The sequence below is a fragment of the Prosopis cineraria genome, unplaced genomic scaffold (assembly GCF_029017545.1).
Source record: "Prosopis cineraria cultivar Desert tree isolate PC_DT_omini unplaced genomic scaffold, ASM2901754v1 PC7, whole genome shotgun sequence".
Lineage (NCBI taxonomy): Eukaryota > Viridiplantae > Streptophyta > Magnoliopsida > Fabales > Fabaceae > Prosopis > Prosopis cineraria.
Window position 1 is genome coordinate 15,820,957 of NW_026555338.1, and position 15,609 is coordinate 15,836,565.

Here is a 15,609-nt window from a genome sequence, read left to right on the forward strand (position 1 = left end):
TAGTTAATGAGTTTAAATAGAAGTAAATTTTTTTTTTAAACTAAATAGGGGTAATATTGAAAAATGTAATTAATACCATATCAAGTGCTTTATATTAAAGATCAAATAATCTTTTTAGAATGCATCTTATACGTAATCAAAGGAAGTATTTTCAGAAAGGGGATTTGGTCCAAATCTACAACATTAAATAACTGAAGTTTGGGGAGAAAAGGAAATTAAACTGCCTTCTTGTTACAAACATTCAAGTCATTAAGCAATAACATAACAACAATGGGTGATAGGGAGTACAAATCCCAAATAGAATGTCAAGTTTCTACAGGACGTTTTCTTAATTACTTACCATCGTTGCCATAAGTAATGGTGATTTGATGATCCGCTACTAGTCAATCAAAGTGATTGGTCACAATAATATTTTAGCTTTTATATGGATAAGACATTATATGAGTTATTTATAATTTTAAGGATATTTATTTGTAATTTTTCCAATCCACTAACATTGAAAGTCACAGAAGCTTTGGGACAGGGTAATGCTGCTTCGATTTCCAAACTTCCAACGTAATATTGCACCACCTTATACTTTAGGTTAACTAGTACGCATGAAAAAATCATTTAGAGCGAATTCCCACCATAAGCCAATTGTATACATTTAAGATAAATTAAACAGTGTTGCTTTTCCTTTTGAGAGATGAATTATTGAATAATAGACATGAAATATTTTGAGAATAAAAAAATTAAGGCTCCTTTTTACACAAACAAATGGAAAAGAGATTGATTAAAATGAATTAATCAATACAAACAAGATTAATTTCTTGTTTCAATTCATGACTTCCATTGCCCTTTAAAAAACACGCGTGATCTGATCTACAAGAAGAAGCAAAGAGCCATATTATCTTTCAACTTTTAGGGTCTCTTGGTTGCTGCTGCTCTGTACTTGGTTGCATATCTTTGAAACAAGCCAAGTGCATTGCTAGTGACTTGCGCAACGTTCAAGACCTTACCTCTTATTTTAGCTTTCATCTTACTCATCCTATGACCTGGAAAGTAATCCACACAAGTGCTCGCATCAGTAAGAGCCGTACTAACCCATGTCTCAACGTTACTTATGTGCCACAAGACACCATCGTTGATCTCAGTGCTTGGGATCTTATTCAACCTTTCAAGCTCTTTTATTGAAAGGCCAAGCTGGTCCACACTATCATTGATCTGCTTCACGCAATCTTGCAGAACAAAATAGTCTCTACGATTACTACTCTCGAATGCCTTGAATTGTCTGGCCACTTGCAGCAAGTAATCTCTGGTGTATAGTGCTCGTGAGAGACTCACAGATAAGGCCACATGCGCTAACTGTTGTGGGCTTTGAATGTTTGAATTGGCAAATTTGTATAAGCAACGAAGGCATAGATTTGGATACAAAGTGGTTTGACAAGAACCTTTTATGAAAGCAACGGTTTGAGTATTATATCGATGAGGCCTTTTCAAGGATGGTACAGCTGTGGCATGATGAATTGAGAAGAGAGATATGAGGATCATCATCACTAGCAATGTGAAGTTGATGGGTTGTGCCATATTTCTTCGGTGAAGATTGAAGAAGAGAGAGAATTTGAAAGCTCAAATGAAGTTTGTTGTTGGAGAAAATGGCAAGGGACTATGGTGCTTATATAGATTATCAGATTTGGTACACATCAGCTGGACGCCTAGACCGTAGACCAAATGATCTCTCATGGATGGTCGTGATTTTTATAATTTTATTTTTATATTTTTACAATAAAATAATGTTTTTTTGTTAAATACTAATCAGATTGAGATTTTATATTCCATCGAGTTCTTACTTCAGTTCAAACTGTAAGAGGCAATGTAATATTATCTTATAGTAAGATATTTTTATTCCTATCCAATTATTTTACTCTCTCATGTCTTATTTTTAAGTCACTTCTAACTACCGTATCAAAATTGTTAAGAGTTAATTAAATTATTGATTTTTTCCAAAACAAGAAATTTCATAATTTACTATTTTTATATATAATCTTTAAAAATATTTTCTATCTCATGTAATTTTTTATTCTCTACTCATTGAAAATTGTAAGATGGTAAAATTAGAATAATATACATTTTTAATGCTAAATGATTCATAAAAAAAATTATGAATTCCTTGTAGAATATAACTTATACATATAAGACTGGGGGAGTAATGTGTTTTCACGAAAATTGTGAAAAAGAAGTGGATGTAACTACTTTTCAAAAAATGATAAATCATTTGTTGGAGCTTTCTTCGCCATTTTCCTTGTTGTCTTCTAATTAAGGTTAATTTAGAGGCAACATAAACGCAAGTTGCGCGAAGATGGAACCAATTATATATTGGCGATGAAAAGAAGTATTTATTATGTAATTGGTCGGTCAGAAACTAGTGGTGTACCATTTGCATAAATTTGAAGCAAGGATTAAATTACATTGATTAAGATTAATTAATTACGTCGCAATGATTATAATAACAATGGATCCAATCTCTTATAAAGTCATGATTCAGATAAAATAACCCTGTGTGTGGTGAAGAAGCAAGAGCCAGATGTTGATAAATAATAGAACCATGTCTAAGAAAAAAACTTAATATAGGTCCTTATGTAATGGCATGTGAAGTCAATTAACAAAATAAAGCAGGCCAACGTTTTGTTACGCGTTTAAGGGCCAATTGACGTAATAACATGAAGGAAGTTTGTAGAAATTGAATCATTTAGGTATAAATATTTTTCTTGTTTTGTCTTTTTGACATATCCAATATTATTGATTAATTCAGATTTGGGCATTATAGAAACTTAGAGTAGCTCATCATCATAATTTTTTATTTTGAAAATTAACAATTTAGATCTATATATAATTTTGACTTATTAGTTCTTAAATTTTAACTCGATGCAACTTTGTCCTTGTAGTAGTTTTAACTCAATTAAAATTCAAATTTTAAATTTTGACCTGATATGCAACATAATTCCAATAGTTTTATTTAACTGTTTAAAGTATTGATTTATATATTTTAGAAAACAAAATAATAAGAACTAAAGTTATTTCTTGACACGTATGGACTACTAATGTTTAAAATTTCTAGAACTATTATATAGGAATTGAGTTGAGATTTGCATACGAAATAAAAGTTTATGAACTGGACCAACAAATTTAATCTTCATGGTAAATCCTTGAGGATTTAATTTAGAGGTCCCAAGCTTGACGCAAAAAATAAATAAATTATGAACTGGATTTCAACCAATATAAAATAGAGAATGAGTTGTATGGAGTTAAAATTTTATTTACACAAGATATGAACTTTTCACCTTGCTTAATAAAGGCATCACAACTTTTCCACTCAATCAAGCTATTGTTAATGAGGTTGAGTTTAATTAATGTAGATATTTGTTTATATAATTCGTATGCTGAGTGAGAGCCTAACATGGATATTATTCGATCGGCGATTCTAACGGGTCTTTGTCTATTTGATGAGTGAAAAGCTAAAACAAAATAAATATTTGTAGCTTAATTAGAGAAATTGATTGGCAAAAGACGTAATGTTTCTGCTAATTAAATCAAGTCTGAAGTTTTCAGAGACCCCAATTATTAATTGGGAACCATAAGACTACATCTTTGCAGGGAGATATTTTTTTCGAATTAAGGAAAGTAGGATTAATTAAGTCGCTAGCTAACATGGGGATGATAACATAAAAATATAAAATTAATTAGTCTTTTTTTCATAGGAAAATGCATGAAGAACGAAAAGGCAACTTTATATACCAATAATGAATTTTATTAAAGAGATTGAGAGTTATTATTAAGATTGGAAAGTCTTCTATAAACATGTATTCAGAGAATAAATCAACAATTATTTTGTGTGATACGCCCACAACACAAATATTAAATTAATGGTATGTTTGGATTAATGAGAATTTGAATTTAGATTTCGATTTGATCTAAACCTCTTATTTGGATACAAAAAATTTATAAATTTAGATTTGACTCAAATCTAAATCCAAATCTATTTCAAATTATAATTTTTCATAGTTTCAAATTTACTTTATACTCGAGTCATTTGAAATTCTAATTACTTTATATATCTTGTTCTTTTCATGTTTTTATTATTAATACTTCTATAACTCTAATATCTTTTCTCATCTCTGATTAATTAAAAAATAGAAATAAGCTTGTCATTTTTAATTTTTATTTTTGTTTTGAATTTTACTTCATCTCTCTTCTTCATTTGAAAAAATTTAAACTACCCAAATAAGTGATTTTAAATACATGGATTTCAATGTGACATTTGAAAGATAGGATTTTAAATCTAAAATCCAAAACCAAATCCATCAATCCAAGCACCACTTAAGTTCTTTTTGCATGGGCCTTTAATACATGGACATATGATAAATAACCTATATTAAGGCTCTCGGCCTGCACTCTACAGTTTATCTGTCTAGTTGGATTTTTAGCATTTGATCTCCAATCCTTACATGTGTATTATGGCTAATAAATCAAATACTTATAAATGAGTGTGAAATAAATACAGTGGTAATTGGTTGGAGAAATAAGATTGAATAAATATTTTTCTTCATAAAAATGGAAGCATGTGAGAGCATTTCTAGCACAGAAAGACTCCCGTAAGTTAACGTCTAGTAGTATTTAAAGATAAACGCTTTCATATCTTGAGTGCCTTGAATTGTTTGGCCACTTGCAGCAAGTAATCTCGTGTGATTCTTTTTTTTTTTTTTTTTAAAACATGATGGACTTTCTAAGTGTTTTAAATTCTTTCATCCAATGAATTAAACTATAACTGTAAGATTTCATCAATGCTTGAAAATTCATACTTAATGAAACAGTGAGTTAAAAGACATTTTTATGAAGAAGAATTTCAACCATGTTTCCCAGCAACCATATAAACCATTTGATAGGGGACATAGAAGCAGAATCGTGCTAGTTTAGGAACAAAATCCTGACACAACAAAAACACAAGAACAAAAAAAAAAGAGACGAAATTTATGATGAAAATAAAGAAAGATATGAAATAAATAATGAGATAATGATCAAGGAGAAGATCCTCTAGAGCACCTGCCTCTAGGAATCTCAACCTTCAAAGACACCACAAGAGTTGATCACGCTCTTGATCACGTCTGTTTCTCACACGGGATGCCAACACAAAGCATTAGGGTTCACAAGAGTTATAAACTCTAAAATGAATAATTTCATTCAACTTCTGTTCTGTTTATAAGAGAGAGTATGCCTAATTTATATAGGCTCATAGAAAAGAATATTTTCTAAAATTAAAACCCTAATTTCCTAATACTAAAAGGAGAAATAATATAAAATAATGATAAAATATTTAGCTACATAATTTAGGAGATGTGATCCTAAAATTATGGGATTACAAAATTTAGAAATTAATACTACAATTAATTCTAACTTTTGACTAAACTCAAATTAGGAAATCAAATCAAAGGACCATTAAAATAGGAAATAATTTAGGAGACAATCAAGAGATCATAAAGGATTTAAAATCACGCCACCCTTGACTTCTTCACTAGGGTTTCATGCCTCCTTGCTTGCAAGAGGCTCAACTTGTAGTCTTCCTTGCATTGGGCTAAGGTTTGCATCTCTTGGGCTTGACTCTTCATGAATTTGGATCTTAAGCACATTATACACGTATTGATGCTCTCCTTTGGGCTTGAGAGGAGTGCCCCAATGCTCTCCAAGCTCTTGAACTTCTTGCACAAGACTGAACAAGGCTTGCTTCATGGTTTTAGTTTGGACTCTTATTATTGGACCTCCAATATGGTGTAATGGGTCTTTAGGTATATTGGATTGGAAGTATTGGGCTCCTTCCATGTCTCCATACTCATGGTTACCATCCTCAAGCTTCGTTGCCATTAATGTTATGTCATCTATGCCATGGGGTCCGTCACCATTGGATTAAGATATAGAGCAAAACAAAAAGGTAGAGCTGTAATTTGGCATTTGTTTCATATCTTGTGCCTATATCTTTGGCATTCGTTTGATTGAAATGAAGATTTTTATAGTATCATGTGAGACATTAATCGAATGAAAAAACTTGAGGCATTCATTAAATTCAGGTCCTTTGTAATAAACATCCTCGTAATCCAAAAGTAAGTGCTCCCATAAGTCTCAGTTTTTCTTTTTGGTTGTTTTTCTTATAACTGGCACCACCATGTAACACGCGAATGACTCATATGAACACTTCGTCCTCTACTATATGCAATGAATAAAAAGAAAAGAGAGCGAAAGAAAATAATTTAAACAATATATACCAAGTCTAACATGCACAAAGAAGATGATTGAATCCATTTATCGTCATAAATTAGTGTTCTCAAAGTCTTAATAAACCATGCACATTACCTTTTTTAACCAAAATAAAATACAATAAGGATGCACTTGGATACATGTGAATTTAGATTTGAACTAAATTTTTCATTTGGATATATAAAAGTCTTGGGCTTTGGATATTATAAGTTTTTTGTAATTTTAAATTCTATCTCCACCCTACTTGTTTAAAATTCTAGCTACTTCGACTCTCTTATATTCTTCATGTTTTCAGAATCCTTTTATCTATTATTCTCACCCTATGTCTCATTTCTCATTATTATTGTCGATTGAAAAATAAAGTTAAGTTTTTCACTTCTAATCTTTCATTTTTGCTTTGAATTTCAGCTCATATCTTTTTTTCTAACTTTAATTTTTTTTTGGCCAGATTTAACTTTAAAATTATTATACCATCTAAATAAAGGATTTTAAATACATGGATTTTAAATATAAAATTTTAAATATAATATTTAAAATTTAAAATTTAAATTCAAATTCATACATCCGAACACTATCTAAATGAAATAATTGAAGGTGGAGGAGCCAAGGAAATTAAACTTCTTTCCTGTTACAAACATTCAAGTCATTAAGCAACGCACCAACAAAAAAGGGATAAGGGATACATCTTACTATGTGCAAGCTGAATAAGTTCAAACCTCATGCACTCCAAAACTCCACAAAATAAGTAGTATGTAGCCTGAGATAAATTATATAGAGGCTCTAGGGGTGTGCCATCAAAACATAAATTCATCGATCAGTTTCCAAATAAACCATAGTAAATCATAGCAACAAAAGAAAAATTATAATAATCATAATAGCTAGGTCCCTTCAGATTTTTAGATAGAAACCACAAAAATCCATACATTAAACATTTGAACGGCCAAAAAAATTATAATAATCGAAAATATTCATATTTATAACCAAGTGGGTACAATCATTGTAGAATGTTAAGTTTCCACATCAGTTATTTTTTTCCAGGATAATGAACCTTTAGTGCATCAAGTTTGCTTCAATTATCAAGTTTGTCCTTCAAATTTATTTTTTGGTTAAGGTGGGTTTTTGTCCCTAAATTATTCTTCAAGGATCACCCAATATCATAAATATTTATCATAGCAATTTTTCCTTAAAGTAATTAAAATATGGCATATTTCTCTTTGATATTAAACACCACAATATTGACTGTTAAAAATATTGACTGGGACTTAATTTTTATAAAATCCCACCTGTCATGCAAGATGGATCCGAATGTTCTAAATTATTTGTGTTGTAACAATTTTGCCTCTAAAGTAATTAAAAGGCAGCATATTTCCAAATATTTGTAAGTAACTTGGCATGATAGGTGGCATTTTTAGTTAGACTAAAATTTCAATCAACATTTTTAACAGTTAATGTTGGGGTAATTAACGTCAAGAAGAATATATATATATATATATATGCTATGTTTTAGTTACTTTATAAGTGAAATTGCTACAACAAATAAGTTAGGAAATTGAGTGCTTCTTAGATAATAGTTTGAGGGAGAAAATGCACTTTAACTCTTTAATTTTTATTGATTTAGTACCTTAAATTTGCCTCACTTATTGGTTTAGCTCTTATTATTTAAATCAATGTTAAACTTTGCTTACATGGATATTGGAATATTGATTGTAGCCATGTAGGTTAACAAAAAAAGTGTAATTATTTAGGTAGAAAAAACAGCAACTCAAAAATTTTAAAATATACAAAAACAAAATGAAGTGTAAATGACTAGATTAATAAAAATTAAACTTATTTGAGAGATAATTTATGCTAATTTAGCTACATATGCATGTCAAAATATTCAAAATACTTTATACATTAGATTAACTTGAGAGTCAATTTGTTTTAAAGAACACACAAGATAATTCAAGAAGATATAAGGGATGAAATTAATAAAAATTAAATTCAAGGAACTAAACGTTTCATTATCTTTTTTTTTTTTATTTAATTACTTGTCATCGCTGTAATCAGTGATGATGATTTAATGATCGGCTAGTAGCTAGTCAAAATGATATTTTTTATATGGATAAGACATTAAATGAAATTAATCTATTGACATTTATTTATAATTTTGATACTTAATCAATATTAATTTTCATATGGGAGTAGTTATTTATAATTTTTAGTATATTTATTTCTAAAAATTCCCAGATTATACTGCACTGTCGTATACTTCGGACGAAATTCACAACATAACCCAGTTGCATACATATAAGAGAAACAAAGTTGCTATTTTCCCTATGAGAGATAAATTATTCAACAGACATGAAACTCATTCGGAATAAATTAAGGCTCCTTTTTACACATACAAATGGAAAAGAGATAGATTAAATCGAATTAATTAAAACTAACAAAATTAATTTCTTGTTTCAATTCATGACTTCCATTGCCCTTGAAAAAACACGCGTGATCTGATCTACACGAAAAAACAAAGGGCCATATTATATATCTTTCAACTTTTAGGGTCTCTTGGTTGCTGCTGCTGCTGCTCTGTACTTGGTCGCATATCTATGAAACAAGCCAAGTGCATTGCTAGTGACTTGCGCAACGTTCAAGACCTTCCCTCTTATTGTAGCCTTCATCTTACTCATTCTGTGACCTGGAAAGTAATCCACACAAGTGCTTGCATCAGTAAGAGCAGTACTAACCCATGTCTCAACGTTGCTTATGTGCCACAAGACACCATCATTGATCTTAGTGCTTGGGATCTTATTAAACCTTTCAAGCTCTTTTATTGAAAGGCCAAGCTGGTCCACACTGTCATTGATCTGCTTCAAGCAATCTTGCAGAACAAAATAGTCTCTACCATTGTCATTGCGATTCTTGAGTGCCTTGAATTGTTTGGCTACTTGTAGCAAGTAATCTCTTGTGTATTGTGCTCTTGAGAGACTCACAGATAAGGCCACATGAGTCAAGTGTTGTGGGTTTTGGATGTTTGAATTGGCAAATTTGTATAAGCAGCGAAGGCATAGATTTGGATACAAAGTGGTTTCACAAGAGGCTTTTATATAAGCGATGGTTTGAGGATTGTATTGACGATGATGAGGTCTCTGATACAAGGATGGCTGATGATGATCAGCTGAAGCATGGATTGAGAAGAGAGAAAAGAGGATCGTCACTAGAAATAATGTGAGACTGATGAGTTGTGCTATCTTCATTCTTAGTTTAGGATGAAGAGAGAATTCAATAACTCAAAGCTCTCATATAAAAGCAGGTTGTAGGTTGAGAGAAATGGCAAGGGGCTGTGGTGCTTATATAGAGAAGTTCATCAGATTTAGTGCATATCATCATGACCGTCCAAATGATTTTATATATACGGACGGTTTAGATTTTATTATTTTATATCATTTAAGATTGGAAAAAAAATGCTATTGACTGTAATTAGAAAATAAAATAACGTTGACCATTCAAATTAATATCATCACATCATTAATGGTTTAAATGAGTAGTGTGCACGCACGTGGTGCTCATCACATGGTGCACTAGTTGGAGGTTTTTTCTGCATGACCAATTGCTTAACTAGCTTTTTCTCTGATCTTTTTCTTTTCCAATATTCTCTCCGTTACTATCTATAATATTTAATTTTTTAAAAAAAAACTCTTGTCCCTTTTCATAATACCTTGTATAAATTTTTTAAATATTTTATAAATTATATTTTCAGTCTTTTAATTCTAACACCATTAGTTTTAAATACAATGTAACTTTAGTCCCTCAAGTTTATTTCAGATATCAATTTGGTCCCTCAAGTTTAATTTTCATCAACTTAGTCCTTTAAGTTTATTATGGTTATTGACTTGGTCCTTAATGTTTAAAAAGAAGATTGCATTGCTAAAATTAGATGACATGAATAACAGAATATGAATGGCAACCATGTAGGTTAATGAAATGAAGTATAATCGTTTAGACAGGAAAAAAATAGACTCTGAAATTTTTTAAAACAAGAGAACAAAATATAATGTAAAGGATTATATTGTTAAAATAAATTAATTTAAGCGTTAACTTGTTCTCATTTAACTATATATGCATGTCACATTATCAATATAATGTGATAACAGGGGCAAACTTGAGGGATTAGAAGTTATATTCTCCTCAAAAATTAAACTTAATATGTCAATGTTGTAAAGTTCAAAGGAAGAATTTATTTTTTTAAAACTAACAATATTAGAGTTAAATGGTTGAAAATTCAATTTTTAAAATTAATTAAAAATGTAAACGAAACTTTATGTAAAGTAAAAAGATTAAATGTATATTTTAACTTATTGGCTTATGTAGCCCTATATAATGTTTTTTCTCTTATTATAAAACATTTGTTTGCAGGGAGAATTTGGAAATTAACAAAGAAGAGGAAAAAATATTTATTAGACACAAATAAGTTCCTTGATCTCCGTGATTTAGGCAACTGGCCGGGTATTATACTTAGGGATAGAGTATTATTTAAAGGGGATATACATGCAAGAAGTTGCACAAAGATGCAACCAAAATAGGCTTTTAATTAAAAGAAGAGAAACTTAGAGATAACATTTGCATTACTTTGAAGCAACAATTAATAGATTACTCCTCTCATCCTATTTATAAGGCTGAGAAGATTGTTTTTCCTATTTATAAGCCATAATATTAAATTTTTATTACAATATTGGTGAGAAAAAATATGTTATTAAATATTGGCGGGAAAAAAATATTATTAAAACATGTATATTTAATAGAAGCAAAATTCAAAGTTTATTAAATTTTTAAATTTTTTTAATGAATTTTAAGGTTTTCCTTGTTCTAATAAAATATGTTGGAAATGACTTATATATATGACCAGAGAAATATATCATATTTATATTAATCATGTCACAATGGTTATATATAGCAATGGATATATCAAATATTTATGAAGTCTTTCTGGCCAAGATAAAAATCTCTAAAAATTCTTGATTTAGATGGAATAACTTGCAAGTAGCTAATAATAGCTTAGGATAAAATAAACTGATCATTTTTATAAATGTATAACCAATGAAATAATGTGGAAAAATCAGTCCTCTTCGCTTTTCATCAACAATATAATTAGATAACAATCTGAACTTTGGTTTAATCTTCAATTTAAGGGCCATATCCTGACAATAACAGAAGCGTATCAAAGAATCAAAAGACTGTTGGAGTGAGACATAGTTTAAGGAGGGTGTCATCTCTATAGGGCTTCTCATGGCATGCATGTGCAATAAATTAAAGTGGGTCAACGTATAGTAGTTTTTGTTACTCTTTCTTTGAAATCATGCATTATAAATTATTGAAAGGATTAAATGACAAATTAACTCCTAAATTATAGTTCTAGTTAAGAGTGTCTGGGGTCTTAAATTTATTTTTTGGGTGCAATATTCTCTTTTTAATATTTTAAAATGACGCAATATGGCCTTTGTTGTTTGCAAATATTTATTTTGACCATTTATTGAGTAAAAAATACAAAAAATGACCCCAAAATTTAAAAAAAATATCATTTTATGTAATTTTTTTATTTTTGTCTATAATTTTTGGGTTCTTTTTTGTAATTTTTTTATCCTTTTGAATAATTTTTAATATCAGTTTTGGTCATTTTCTGATAAAGTAATGGTCAAAATTAACATTTATTAATGGTAAAAGTTATATTTCATTGTTTTGAAAACTTGAAGGGAAACATTGTACCACAAATGAATTTAGAGTTCTATTTGTTCCTAAACCTATAATTTTGGGATCATTTTGTCATTCAACCTTGAAACAAAGTTTAAAAGGGAAAAATAAAATGCATGAAAGATCAGAAATATAATCCATTATTATTTATGTGTAATTTAATATAGAGATTGTCAATGAATTTCTTTTTTTTTTGGCTTGCAGATTATGAAAACCCAACATGGAGATTAATTTTCGGCGATTCAAATGGATCTTTGTCAATCAGAAAAGTAAAGAGCTAAGAGACAAACACATGATTTGTGGATTTGACCAAATGGTTGGCAAAATATAATATTGCGGCTAAATCAAGCTATGAAGATTCCAGATACCACAATTAGGATTCAAAAGACTACATTTTTAAATGTTGTTGCAAGTGGGCTAGCAAGGCAGAATAATTAATCTTCCAGAAAATATCAGTAAACATCCAAAAACAAAGACATATATATATACACAAAAATATTAAAAAGAACACTAAATTTATTCATAAACTAGTTGTCGATTCGAAGTAAAGTATACTATCACTATTGATGGTTTGCGAATAATACAGTGTCTTTAATTTGTAAGTTTTATATAATAGCAATATTATACTATATAGGGTTACAAGGAAAATTTTTCCTAAAAAATTTTCTCCAAATACAATTGAAATATTCTTAACTTTCAATTACTGCAATGCTACTTGAAAGTTTTATAAATAGTGTAATGTCATTATACAGTAATGTTTGACCAACATTTGTTCGTTGAACAAGCCTAATCAGAGTTAAAGTGCAGTTTTGCCCTAAACTTTTAACTGAAAGAGCAATTGGTATTATAAACTTTTTACTAATGCAATATTTTTGAATTATCAATACTCAAATAAAAATAAGGTGTAGAAATATGTTTCCCTGATTTTGATTATGACAAAGTTTAAAAAGGCTTTGTATTTAACATGTCTTATTTCCTCAGAAATATGAAGCTTCTATGCATCATTCCTAAAATCTTCAAAATTTGTTCTTTTTCTTCGAAGTTTCTATGCTGAGAATGTTTTTTCAGCCTTCTATCCTTCTACAAACTTTGAAGTTTCTCCATCCTGTTTTGAAATTCTGAACTCTCTGGTTGTACCTCTTCAAACTTTGAAGTTTCTAGCTCTTAAAACTTCGAAGATTTCTTTTAAACTTGTTAACTAAGTTCATACTCTTCGTAGTTTCCTTCTTGTGGTTTCAAAGTTTCTGCTTACAGTTCAAATACTTGCAAGTTTCTCTCACACTTCAAAGTTTTGTAGTCAAACTTAAATACTTCAAAGTTTCACTTTTGGTTTCGAAGTTTCCATCCATCGTTGAAAAGCTTTTAAGTTTGTCTCAAAAATTCGAAGTTTATCTCCTCTAGTCAAATTTTATTAGTTTCTAAATACTGTTTTACCTCATGATTATCCTTCAAAACTTAATCTGAAACCACTCTTTATTATTTCTAAACTTATTTATATTCAGATTAATAGCTTCTAAACTGTGGATTAAGCTTTAAACGAATATTATCTCTTTAGTCCATTTTTTCATAATAATTATATACTTCGAAGTTGTGTATCAATGGTAAGAATGTCGTATCATTTAATGCGAATATACTTTAAGCCCCAAATGTGCTATCGAGACGGAAATACTTCTTTCTTCCATTTTTTCAGGAAAACTTGTCATCATTATTAAAGATAAACTAAACATGGGGTAAAGTGTCTAATGTTTAAATTAATGAGAAACAAGTCACAATAGTAGATTCATGAGTCTAACGTACATTTTGCATAAAAACACTATAAAAGAATTCATTTAGGAAGGCCAAGGCAGACAAGTTATTATGTGAACTGTTTCATTAAATTCCTCAACTAATCTTCTGCATTTGAATTTTAAACAACTTCATTGATTATATATCTACTTTTCTAAAAGTTTATTAAGAATTTGATCACAAAGTGATCAGCCATGTTTTCATATGCTTAGAATAGAGTATCTTAAGTTCTGGGAACTTAAATAGGTGATACATTATCTTTGTAAGAGGGTGTGTTTCAAACTTGTATAGTCTAGTTTGTATTGAGGCATCCAAGAGCCCAAATCAAGTTTAGAGATTATAGTTAAAAATGATAAGCTTTGTTGGAATCTGACATGATTTGATTTTTGTGGTAGAATCAATCCTGTGGTGGAATCATACGAGATGATAAAGGTAATTAGATCAAGAAAATTTTCAAATACCTTGGCTACCAATTCAACACCATGATAGAACTTTTGGGTATTTTAGAAGGACTTTAGCTTTGTTGGAATGCACGATTTAATAAAATCAACATACACTTTGATTTAGTGGAAGCCAAAATGGTTTGTTTTCACCTCAAAACACTTTTAAAGGTGTCCAAAACATACTAACAAATGCTATTAGCTCTGGAATCACTTTAACTACATCAAATGGACCACAAAACATAACAAGCCAATCATCTCACACAAATAAACATTCATACTCAAAATGACCACCAAACCTCCAATTTACAACAACACTAAGGGGTGGATAAAACTTAACACAATTATCATTTTTGTCATTTTGACATATAAATCATTTCAGATATATCACTTGTAATTGTATCTTGGCCAAGAACACTCATTTAATCACAACAACATCAATCTTGGGCTAAGATGCACACACTTCACATATTCTTATACAAGTGATAACAAAATAATGTCATATTCCTAAGTTAGCATTATATTATAGCAATATTCATTACAAACTCAAAAAGAGGAAAAGGAAGAGCTATACAACAATGTTCTTCACTCTTTAGTCGCCCCTTCCTTTCTCTTGTCCTTACTAGAGCCCTCACTTGTAAAATATAACCATGGGGTGAGATAAACACCTTAGTAATAAATAATTCACTGCTATTAATTAACATGCACAACCATAAGGGAGTAAAGCTATTAAGCACAAAAATATATTTTTAGTATATTGCAACATACTCTTTTCCATGAACACAACTCATTTATCACTAACATGATCATTCTACTATCTAAAAGTCTATATCATCCTAACTAAAACTATAAGCTCCTGAACTAAGTGCACATTCATAATAGTCTAAACTTACCTATAATAGTAGGATCATTCGACCAAAGGTGTCCTATCCCACTTTCGAACTATGGTCTCCCCCTATCACACATGAATTGAGGTGTCATTACTCCAACACTGCATCACTGATGCTAAAGAGCATCACTCTCCAATGCCATATCCCACATGGATACTAAGGAAAAAATTTCCAACACCATACCTTACTATACACTAAGGAGATACATGCCATATGGACTTCCACTACTCCTTCCTACAAGTGAACTCCCACCTCCTAACATGATCATGCTCACACTCATCATATATAATGTATATACATTTTAAATTTCTCAACTAGTCCATATAAATTTTCACCATTCTCATTGTTTGTTAATAGTTTTTCATGTACAAAATTAAATTTTGCAATATGTAATGTTATCAAATCTCAAGTAACAAATTTAACATATCTACTCATAAACAGTTAAGCAATATAATCAAATAGTATAAATTATTTTATTACCT

At 29.8% G+C, this 15,609-nt stretch overlaps 2 protein-coding genes across 2 annotated transcripts; both read right to left on the reverse strand.

Moving 5' to 3' along the window:
- Window positions 1–514: 514 nt before the first annotated feature.
- On the reverse strand, window positions 515–1,611 carry LOC129314955 (pectinesterase inhibitor 9-like). The gene has a single exon (XM_054958439.1). The coding sequence runs from the start codon at window positions 1,564–1,566 to the stop codon at window positions 901–903; it is 666 nt and encodes a 221-aa protein (XP_054814414.1). The 5' UTR covers window positions 1,567–1,611; the 3' UTR covers window positions 515–900.
- Window positions 1,612–8,569: 6,958 nt separating this feature from the next.
- On the reverse strand, window positions 8,570–9,568 carry LOC129314901 (21 kDa protein-like). Its single transcript, XM_054958384.1, has one exon. The coding sequence runs from the start codon at window positions 9,519–9,521 to the stop codon at window positions 8,823–8,825; it is 699 nt and encodes a 232-aa protein (XP_054814359.1). The 5' UTR covers window positions 9,522–9,568; the 3' UTR covers window positions 8,570–8,822.
- Window positions 9,569–15,609: the final 6,041 nt, after the last annotated feature.

Bases quoted from the DNA above. Each gene is read 5' to 3' on its own strand.
- LOC129314955 (XM_054958439.1), bottom strand. From the start codon at position 1,566: ATGGCACAACCCATCAACTTCACATTGCTAGTGATGATGATCCTCATA.
- LOC129314901 (XM_054958384.1), bottom strand. From the start codon at position 9,521: ATGAAGATAGCACAACTCATCAGTCTCACATTATTTCTAGTGACGATC.